Below are 11,351 nucleotides of genomic sequence, written 5' to 3' on the forward strand. Positions count from 1 at the left end.
TCTCAAGCAGTTAACCGCCCCCCCCCGCCTCCATTTTAAGTCAGAACCAGCCAGACTAACCTGAGGAAAAGCATGGACACCAGTTTCTTCAACTGAATAGGCTTAAGCAATTTAGATGCACTTCCCCACCTTCCATGCACAGGTGTTCAGTGATACTCTACTGATGTAAAAGCAATTTAAGAATTCACTGCTTTCACTGGTGATATCCATCAGGCAAAAGCCAGTTCAAATCTGTCCTGAAGAACTGTCCTTTAAAAAGAGCCAAGCACCACACAATACCTCTCTAACATTCCTGGTTATTTTCAGTTGATTTTTAAAAAGGCAAAAAAAGCACTCCTACATACAGGGAATTAAAAATTTAAACAGTACGTCCTTGTTTATTTGTGTTGGTTTTAAAAAGCATCATAAATGGTCTTTACCATCTAGTTTTTAGTTCCTAGGATCATTCTTAAACGATACTTTCACAGTCACTTTTATATACCTTTGTAGAAACTGGTGGGCCTGATTTTGCTTCTGTTGATAATTAGTGGGGGAATCTGGCAGGCCTTTACTGCAATGGGTTACTTAAGGAAGATGAATCAAACAATATGTACATGGGAGTATACTTTGCAAAACAAAACTCTGGATGGTTCTAAATGTACTTACTACCTTGGTAATGTAGCTGCAAACCAGAACAAGCAACAATAACAACATTTTTCCCAATCTGACAATTCATTTCCTTTTAGCTTTGGTTCATACATCTGCTTTGATATCTTATGTTTGTGCCCCAGACAAAATATCCTCTTCCTTCCACTATCCCAACCCCTGTGCACAACTTCCTCAGTCTTGGAGAAAAGGAGGATAGCCTGCTCTGGAAAGGGTGCATTTACTGCTCTGCCAAAGAGGGAAATACCTCTTAAAACAAAGTTGTCCCACTGAAACCCTCTGCCTTTGGGCCACTTGTGATTTCTACTTGTCAACACACAAGGTTTAAAACTCTTCAGCCAAATCTGATCTGATTCAATACCACTTGGGTTTAAGGTGCTGCCATTCACTTAAACACTAATAACAGTTTACTAATAACACTTTACTACAGTGTTTGGGTTAGATGTAAATAGATGAAATATGGAAGATTAAGAAGATGGCGGGTCCATAACTCAACTAACCAAATTACAAGTTTCTTCAGACAACCATCTTAAATCATCAAGTTGTCAGGGAAGTATTTTGCCATCTATGTGTCCATACACTATGCTAACTCATACAATAATTAGTAGCCAAAACAAATTTTTCAAAATTAAAAAAAATAAAAATCCCAAACTGCTGTAGCACTCCACAGCACAATCAGTGGTCCCCATAATTTCTCTGCATGCTGCAGCCCAGCTGGTGAGTGCCAAAGCTTGGCTCCGGGTCTCTGGCAGCTCCATCCCATTCGGACACTACACCCGTGGCTGATCCCTGCCGGATCTTCCCCACACATGCTCACTGCAGACACACTTCCTTCCTCAGCCTCCCTGCCTAAATCCTGCTAGCCACTTTTGTTTTGATTAGGACTGGGCTTGCCTGGTCCCCAGCAGAAGTCAAAGATGAAAAGTCTGTAACAGCACATTCTACCTGGGGACTTCTATACTCCAAACAGGCACACCTACGTCATATTAGACATAAGGAGCAATGAAATACTGATCCCACTTGCTTGCCCAGGACCTCCAGTTATCCTGAGCAATTAAGTAGTTTTTAAAAGCTCCCAATAAAACAAAAATGAAAAAGGTATGCTAGATGAAAGAATGAATGCATCCTTGAAAAAGCACAGGACCATGTGTGCTCACAATATAAGAAAGTCAGCATTGAGTGTATAATGTCATGCCCTACCCTGTCATAGAAAAAGTATTTCAGCTGTGCCTAAAAAATAGGAATTCAAGGAACACGAATCTGATTAATTATTGAAAAAAATAGTTGGTCACATTAAAGGAAAAGACTGTTCACATGCTGCTTGTATGTCTCATTTTCCATTTATTCTTCTGTTAACAGTCAAAATAGTCACAATAATTTTTCCTCCTTCTTTTGTTACAGGTACTTGAAACAGTAAGAGCCATCTTTATAATACACAAATGATAGTACAGTTTAAAAGGACTCAATGCAAGAAAAAAAGGGTGTTTTCCTTTTTAATCAAATTTTGTTGTAACAGTAAGAGAGTTCAGATGAAAGTGAAAAATTTCAAGCCAACTATGTTCCTTTTAATGAGAAGACAAAATACACCAGCTCCTACATGCTGCTCCTCCCTTCCTTCCTCTCCCCATCTCATAAAAGAGGATCCCAAAGAATGATTGTGTTTAAGGTCCCAGTTCAGAAATATTGTATCAATCCCTTATTGTGGTAAGAATTTTGGACTACAGAGCCAGGTCCCAACAAACTCCATCTAAACTGAACAATCCATTCCATCCTGAAAAAACACATTATTGAGAAACAGACATAAATTCTTAACCCTCAATACTCACAACCATGCATTTAATTGCATCTGTTTACATTCAGCACCCTACAGTTCATGATCATCTTTAACATCTGTGCTCCACACTAAGCAAAGGAAAAAAGACTTGTTTCTAACTTAGTCTGTACCAAGTGTGTGTGAAAAAGAATATACAGCATTTTTGCCTTACCGCCAGCATCCAAAAGAAGTAGTATATATTTGTCTAATTTTGAATGTGCAAAAAAAAAGTAACAAACATCAGCCTTTTCTGATTCTATGAGAACTTCAGCTCTTCTGAGTTCTTTGCACTGAAGACCTTTATTCATGTGCACCACAAAAGGTTTCCCTCACTTCACCTCTCCAGTCTGCTTTACCCTTTGATAAATAGATCTTCTAAAATTTAGTAAGAGCCACTCACACATAACTAGGTCCAGAATTCACATCACAAAAGAGAAACAAGCTGTATTATTCATTCCATGGTAACTTATAAAGAGAACATATGACAATATTGAGCCAAATTCAGTAAGGTGCACAGTCCTTGGATTTAAAAAGGTTACAAAGAATTATCATTGCTACTCTTAAATTTTTTTTCAGAAGAAACAGAGTTGATTTGGCACATTGCTGCACTGAGCATGGGTTCTGTTCAAAAAATCAAATTGTTTTTAGGGCTCATAATTTTTATATGACCCTGAATGACTCAAACACAAGACTTAAAGATATAAGCTGTATCAGAACAGAGCTAAAAAGGAAAAGACTGGACGTGTGTAAGTGTACCAAATTACACTGTAGACACACAGATGCACATATATAATGGCTGACGTGTTTCTACCTTAAATAATGCATCCAGCTCTAGGTACTTCATTACCAGAAGGGTAACAACAGTCTGATGGTAGTTCAGAGGAGATCAATTGAAATTATTAACACTAAAGGAAGAACTTAAAAGGCAGGGTTAAAAACTCAATACTGCAGCTGTTTCATGAATAGGACTTGCATTGGGTGAAGCGAAAGAGAAGTCCAAACAAAAGCATGGTCCTCTAAAAATATATCAATATATACAATTAGCAAAGCACCGACTTTAGAAAAATGTGACTATAATCCACACATAGCTAAGGGGGAACTCCAAGAAGAAAGCAAAATTATTTATTGCAAGCTCAAAAGTCTAGGTATAATGAGCTTAAACTATTACAGGAATTTTGACTTGACACACTGTAAGTTTTTGCTCATAGCAAGATCTCAGAAACTGGGCATAGCCTCACCAAAAAAGGGTAAGATAAGAAAGTAAAAATACTGTTGTTGGGTTCAAGGTAGCTTTGACAGGACTTAGACTAAGTAAACTAGAAGCTTCTCTCCTTTGCTCACACTGCTTAATTCTATAAAATTATACTATTAGCTACAAACACTGCAGAAAGAGTGAATGAATGCATGCAACACTACCTGCATACACTTAAGTGATGAAGTGTTTTCAAAGCAGTTTTGAACAGTAGTGTTTTGTCTCAACAGATTAATAAAGTAACATCTTTGCCTTGAAAAGGACCCTTCACGTGACAAATTTTTTTCAAATTAAAGAAACTAATAGGAATAGGGTCCAAGCACTGCTCAGGCAGTTGTACAAGCAGGAGCGTTAAATAACATTACAGAATTAAACACATTTTTATGCTCCGGATGCTACTGTTAGAACTGGTGAGCTAGTTAGCTAACAAAGCATTCTATGTAGCAATATCAATCATCTAAAATGTACTCTGAAATACAACAGATAGTAGTTATCTCTGTTACATTACACAGAAAACTGATGGAAAGAAGATTCATGTCACCGTGAAGTTTATATATATACACCTTAGATTTCATCAGAATGAAAATGCTGAGAAACATACTTTGCTGCAAGAGCAATTCATTGCAAAATACTAATAATAACTTCACTCAGTAAGACATATCTCTAAGTAAACTCAAAATGACAGAGGCACACAGTTAACAGGCAATGAAACATGGTATTTTTCACTGCATTTTACACTGTGATTGTCTTAGAAACCCAAGGGTATGGATAAGTTGTAGATTATTAAACTGTAATAAACAAACTTGTCTAACATTTCCTTCTCTTCCCTTCTTTTAGGGAACACAACTCAATAGAGACCTTCAAATTCACTACTACTTTATTATTTTCTATGACTACTTTCCATTATGAAACTGAAAACCTTGTCTAGTATTACTTAAATGTATCAGGTTATCACACAGTTCAATACTTCTCTATTTCCATAGCTCTAAGAATATCTTTGTTTCCAAATGTGTTTTTTATTAACAGCACTGCTATGTTTTAAATATTTGTCTTCTACTATTCAAGAAGCAAAAAATTTACATACATTAACACAAAATTACATTAAGAAAGAGGGAGTTTTATCTTTAAAGTAAATTTATAGAACTGTAAAGAGCAACTTCGTGACTTAAGATACAAAGAAGGGAAGAAAAGGGGAAAAGGAGGAAGACTGCTCCTTCTTTGATAAGTGTTTCATTCATTCAGTTCTAAAGAGAAAAAGCAGCAGCAAAGAGGGGGCAGCCATATGCCAGTGCAAAGCAGGAAGTGTAGGAATTTAGTGAGTTCACTACTGGATTCTACGCTTTGTACATAATTTCGAATGCAAGCAGCTGTACTGGAGTGCAGACCCTTAGGTGCAAGGGCACGTGTGTGTAAGGCACCGAGACAGAAATCCACTCCACCCTGCACTGCAGGGCAACAGGCCACAGCAGCACTTTCTGCAGAAGTTTCAGCCACCTTTTTACTAATCTAATCAAAGGTGTGTGATTTGAAAAAGCCTGATAAAGTTACTGCAGAATAAAGCCGGGCCACCAAAAGCACAATTAAAAGGGAGTCACTCTATAACCATGGAACAGCCCCTTCACCGTCATTGCAAACGTCATAGCAAACGGACAGCCACGTAAAAAGTGTAAAAAGATGCCTTTTGCCTCCCTAACATGGCCCTAGCCAACCCCAAAATGGTCTCTTTACCTGAGAGCTCTCTTCTCTTCCCTGATCACAGAGGAGATGGGTGAAATTCAAAATAGCATTGTTGCAACTGGAGACTTACAGAAGGACCAGGGAAGGTCTTCTTCACAAACCACAGTACAGGTCTCAAAAAAAGTTCCCTTATTATTTCATACCTATTTTGCATCTGTAACTCGTTTAACATGAAGGCATTCATACCAGTTTCCACATTCAAAACACAAAACCAACCATGCTACTTAAAATTAAAACCATGGACCATACACCCCTTGTCTCCCCAAAAGCCTTATAGAGACACTGCTTTTGGTCTGCATACTTAATAATTACTCTTTTTTTTATTCCCTAGAAAGGATTAATTAAAAATCAACCAACCAAACCACATACACGCTTCAGAGTATCACCACAGGGACACTCTCAGGTCTGAATTACTGCAAAATAACACTATCATTATGTCTTAATTTCACTAACTAATCTCAGATGAGCTTTTAAAAAGTAATTCGAGGTTTACAAGTAAACCGTTTAAAACTGTACTCAAATGTTATCTGAATGAAACCCGACATTTATTTATCCTTTTCCCAGCTTAATTTTAAACAGTTTCCAAGGAAAGGCATATCTGCTCCTGATCAGTCCGGTGACAAATGATAAACCTTGTTAAAAAGTGTGACATTTGAAAATAAATAAAAACCACAGGAGACTTTTCCAACCAAGGAGGAAGATACGAAGAAACATTATACCCTTGCACAAATCACCAGCCACAGAGACTAAGCACAATCTAACGACCTTATTTACTCAAATTGTACACTGCCAACAAAACCACTACCTAAGGCAACTCTTTAACTACAGATGTACTTAAATACCTAGAAAAAATAGGTTACTTCTCTTCACATAAAACCGGAGTCCCACTGAGCTCAACCAAATGTGGCAGGCTGAGATGGAAGACAAAAACGGGTCTTACTTGGTGTACAAAGACATCAACTGGAGACTCCAAGGGGCTTCCCTCTCGGTTGCTCATGGAGATGAACCCGAATCCCATTCTCACATTGAACCATTTGCAATGGCCGGTTCCGTGCAAAACCTGGGATTCCTCTTCTTCTTCCTGCTCCGGCAACTTCCCGGGTTCGTCTCCACCTTTACTCGCCCCTGCTGAGGTAGAGGGCAAGGCGGGGGGTGTGGGGGGGAAGGGGAGAGAAAAAGAAGGAAGAGAGGGACAAGATGCAAAGCAAAGAGTTAAATTCTGGTAACATCCTTTTGCCGCTGTATAAAGGAGTTACTACAAACGGAACGGGTTAAAAAAAAAAACAAAAAAAAAAAAAAAAAAAAAAAAACAGAAAAAAAAGGGGGCGAACAATACAAAATCAAAAAGCAAACGGTGAAAAGTGCGTATTTTTCCTAAATCCTAAAATAAACAACCTTCTCCCCAAAATACGTAAAAAAATTAAATCACCGGAGTTTACAGAGAGGAAACACTGCGCACGGAGGCTCTCCCTCTCTCTGAGCCCAGGGCAGCCCACGTTTCTGTACATACGTGTATTTTTCCATTTAACTCCATCTTTCAGCCACATTACAGCAAGGAACGCGATACTTTACTTGAATATTGCTGGTTTAAGACCGATCCCATTTCTCAACAGAAATTCTCAGCCCAATTAGTCTCTCCTCGCAAGGCGCAGGACCGGGGGGCGAGGGGGGAGGCCGGCCGAGGAGGGGTGGAGGAGAGAGAATGAGCAAAATTGGGCAGATTGCACAACTGGTTATTGCACATGCAGCGCCGAAACCACTATTTTCCACCGTGTATCCATCCCTCCTTGGAATAAACTTTCGATTAAAGTTGGGACAGGTGTACGGCCGTTTTCTCATCCCACCACCGCAACTGTGCTTAATCAAACAGGAACAATTCAAACAATAGCCCCCTGAAAGCTTTTCAAGTTGTGAATCGGTGTGGGCGGTACGGAACAGTTTCTGAGCTGGGTAACAATGGGTTTGGAGAAAGCCCCCTTGCGCGAGCTGCTAAAAAAGGGTAATGCATAGTTGGGTTAAAAAAATTTGGGGGGAGGGGGAGAGAGGGGGAGAGAGCGAGCGAGCAAGCGAGCGAAAATCATAGTAAAACAATAGAAAAAGAAAATTAACCTTCGGCCATGTTGCCCCACGGGCCCTCTGCTCCAAACTCGTGAGATGAAAACTTTCCCTGTGGATCGAAGTGGTCTTCTGCATTAATCTAACATCCTGATTTTGAACGATCGCAAATTTAGCTCGCATGGTCTAATGTGCTTTCCCTCTTTTGATTTTTTCCCGTCTCTCTCGCTCCGTTTCTGGCCCCCTGCGCACACGTGACTCGGTCAATTACATGCTTTCTTGCTACTAATTTCGCATCGGATCCTTAAGGGGTTGGCAGCAGGCAGGAGCAGCCAATCGCCATTTCAAGTAGCCTGACACACCAAAATAATTTATGAATGACCAAGAAATTTCCAACGCGGCGCTTTTTTTTTTTTTTCTCCCCTTCCTTTTCGGACAGCTAATCTGCACGCTTCTGTACGGGAAATCGAGATGACGTATTATTCTGGGGTTTCTGCCCTCCCGTGCGTGCAGAAATCCGTAGGAAGATCCGTGTGTTTCTAGATACAGCCCAGTGAACAACAGCTGCACGCAGGGGCGGCCGTGCGGAGGAGATTATGGGGTATCTGTGCCCACCGCAGGCGGGATCCGCGCACGGAGGCGAGATGCTCCCGGACGGGGACACGCGTGTGTGCAGACAGGGAATGGGGACACGTGTGTGTGCAGACATGGATGGGGACACACGTGTGTGCAGACATGGACCAGGGACACACGTGTGTGCAGGCACGGATGGGGGTGACACGTGTGTGCAGACATGGAGCAGGGACACACGTGTGTGCAGACACGGAATGGGGACACGCGTGTGTGCTGACATGGACGGGGGACACACGCGTGTGCAGACATGGAACAGGGACACGCGTGTGTGCTGACATGGACGGGGGACACACGCGTGTGCAGACACGGACGGGGCACACACGCGTGTGCAGACATGGAACAGGGACACGCGTGTGTGCACACATGGAGCGGGGACACACGCGTGTGCAGACACGCACGGCGAGCTCCCGCAGGCATGTGTGGCACCCCGTGCGCACAACGCGGGCAGATGCGCAACTGGATCGTGACTAATTTCGCATTCAAATTAGAAGCGCGCCGGAAACGAGGTATCACCTTAATATGCCCCCGAATGTGCGGAGATCTAGCGTTTCACAACATTTCTGGAGGGGGGATGGGGCGAGGAATTGTACTTCACAGGTTTCTCCGCCATCTCTTTCCGGGGGAGGGGATGTGATTAATGACTTCCTAAATAAGAGCCCAGTTTTCAAGCCGAGAATTGGAGTGAACCTCAATCAGCAGTTGGGAGAGGACTGACAGAGAGAGGGATTTACTGGAGAAGAGGGCGGAAAAAAAAAAAAAAAGCCTCGGGGGAAGAGGACAAAGAGGGGAGAAATAACGGTGACCGCGGACTGCTGTTTTAAGTCTTCACTGCCAGCGGGAGGGGGGATCCAATTCGGAGAAGAAATGTGTGATGTGTAACGGGCTTGCTAACAGCCCCTTTGCAAAGGAACTCCCCTTCCGCGCTCACAGGTACACAGCTATGGCCCTGCCCTTCCTGCTGCTCTACGCACGGCCAAACGCATTAAAAATAATATTTTAGAAACGTGAAAAACAAACAGGGGATAATTAGTTTTATTTTTCCACCTGTCCACCTCATTTAGTGTAAAGTTACAGATTAAAGTATTCTGTCCTCATCACCACCTATTCTCATTAACCTGTCTTTCCATGCGGTATTTATACATATAGATACATGCATATATATGTATATATAGATATGTGCTTTAAACTTTGCCCATACCTTGTAAAAACCAGGACTCCGACTTTCTTTTTAACCTCCCCCCTTCTCCCCCAGCATCCTCTCTTATCCCAAGGACACACAAACAAAAGCGAAGGCAACAAACTGATCCGTGCAGAACCTGAATGCAAGGGGCTTATGCATTTGCAAAGCACTTGCTGTTGTTTGGGAAGTGGCGTCGATCAGTCTGCCCAATTAAGGGGAACGCCTTTGCCCCCATGGGCCTGTTTACTCCTTTTGTTGCCTTTCAGGAAAGCGTCAATTCCCCTGCTAGCGCCTCATTTCTGTGTGAAACACCAAGGTGGAGGCTCCGTGTGATCGTTTGCAAGAAAGAGGCGAGGGTGGGCAAGAGTGTACAAATACAAGCACCCTGACAAGTGGAGCAGAAGCTTTAAATCCTGAAATTCCTCTGCAGTCTTCAACCGTAAATTTCCTATAGGTTATTTCAACAGTCAGGTCGACTTCCTACACTGACCTGCCTTACGCATTCGTGCTACATACCAGTGCTTTTGGCTCATAACATCCTATTCCCCCTTACAACAGCGATTATTTTGCAATATTAAATCGCCAGTAATTTTATATGCTTGGATCTTATGACTTGGACGATATCTAATATATAATGCGTGTACGCAATTTTAATAAACCCGAAACCTCAGTTTTGCACAAGAAATTAAGGTTACCGGAAGAAAACAATCCTTACACCTCTTACTTGAACTGCCCAAGACTACATATCTACTATGTGGCAGAATGTCACATTAATAAAATACAAGATCCCTCTGCCCCTCGAAAAGAAAGAAAATACCGGTTTAATTAAGTTTTTAAAGTTTTTATTTTAAAAGATTTATTTAATTTACCGGTATTCGGAATTTAAAAAAAAAATCCTTAGAGGCTAGAATATGGGTTAAAAAGACACAAACGAGTTGATTGAGTTCATTAAATGGACAAAATGTCTTGTTAGCAAATTTCAGTGAAAAGAAAATTCACTATATGTTCTCCGATGAATAATGAACGACTACAAAACCACGTAAAATAAATGAATGTAAATATATTGGTTGCAAAGTTTTTCTTAGGTTGCAAAATAAGTGCAGATTTTGTAAAATGGAGGGGGGTGGGATTTGCAATGTGTCTTTACGGAGATTTTCAGGCCTCCAGTATTAGTGGAATTAAGGTTGGGGTCACTGGACTGGTCACTGGTGTCAGATGTTATCGACTCATTCATTTCCTGCAAGGGACATCAGCCTTTCAAGTTTTGTGGAAGGTAGAGAGCTGTTGCCAGCTGGGAACTCTCCGGGTAAAGGAAAAAAAAATTAAAAAGAAATAAAAGGAACCCCAACCAACACCCTTCCAAAATTCATTCTGAAAGCAGGGGCGGGGAAGAGGTAAGAAAACCCTACGGAACAAGCCAGTTCGTGGAAAAAATTAGTTTCATAGTAACAGTTTACTTTTTCTTTTTTTTTCATCCATTTCTATCCTTACATTTCGCTAAACAGATGCTAATTTTGGAAAAGACAATTATAGGAAGCTGGAATCATTGTCTTTCCACATGCACAGCAAGAGCTCGCCTGAAACTATGCAACCAAAACCAGTGGTGTTGGATTTCCTATTTGTCACCTTCCTAAAGCTTTTAAAGTCCTAACTTTGGTTTCTTCTAGTCCCCTAAACAAAACCAAAACAAGGCAAAAACCGCACAACCTCCCTCCCCGAAAATACTACAAAACTGCTCGCCTTCTCAAAAAAGATCCCATCCCAAAACAAAAGAAAAAAAAAAGGGAAAAAAAAAGAAACTCCAAGCCCAAAAGAAAACAGGGAAAAAAACCCCAAACCACAAAAATCCAAACAAACGACGGAGCCGCGTGTATTTGTGCATTTGAAACAAAACGCGTGTTTTACACTTGAAAGCAGAGCTCGGGGTGCTGCTGCCATTCCCATTTCAAAGCACAGCCAGCGCTCCTCGCCGACGGGCGGGCAGGAGGGGCAGGCGCGGCGCCGCGGCGCCCCTGCCCCCTCTCTCTCCTCCGCTG

General features: G+C 41.5%; 1 protein-coding gene across 4 annotated transcripts in view; it reads right to left on the reverse strand.

Annotated features, from left to right (window-relative positions):
- Positions 1 to 11,351, reverse strand: part of LIN28B (lin-28 homolog B) — an 84,923-nt gene that overhangs the window by 71,143 nt on the left and 2,429 nt on the right. The window contains exons 1-2 of one of the 4 annotated variants that reach the window (XM_031061587.1): positions 7,557 to 7,719; positions 6,388 to 6,572 (exon numbers count right to left, since the gene is read on the reverse strand). In XM_031061587.1, coding sequence (XP_030917447.1) covers positions 6,388 to 6,572; positions 7,557 to 7,566 — 195 coding nt within the window. In that variant the 5' untranslated portion in view covers positions 7,567 to 7,719. Of the gene's footprint in view, positions 1 to 6,387; positions 6,576 to 7,556; positions 7,720 to 11,351 lie in introns of those variants that run through there. The other 3 variants (XM_031061586.1, XM_031061585.1, XM_031061584.1) reach the window with 3 other exon arrangements.

Source organism: Geospiza fortis, unplaced genomic scaffold, assembly GCF_000277835.1.
Source record: "Geospiza fortis unplaced genomic scaffold, GeoFor_1.0 scaffold486, whole genome shotgun sequence".
Lineage (NCBI taxonomy): Eukaryota > Metazoa > Chordata > Aves > Passeriformes > Thraupidae > Geospiza > Geospiza fortis.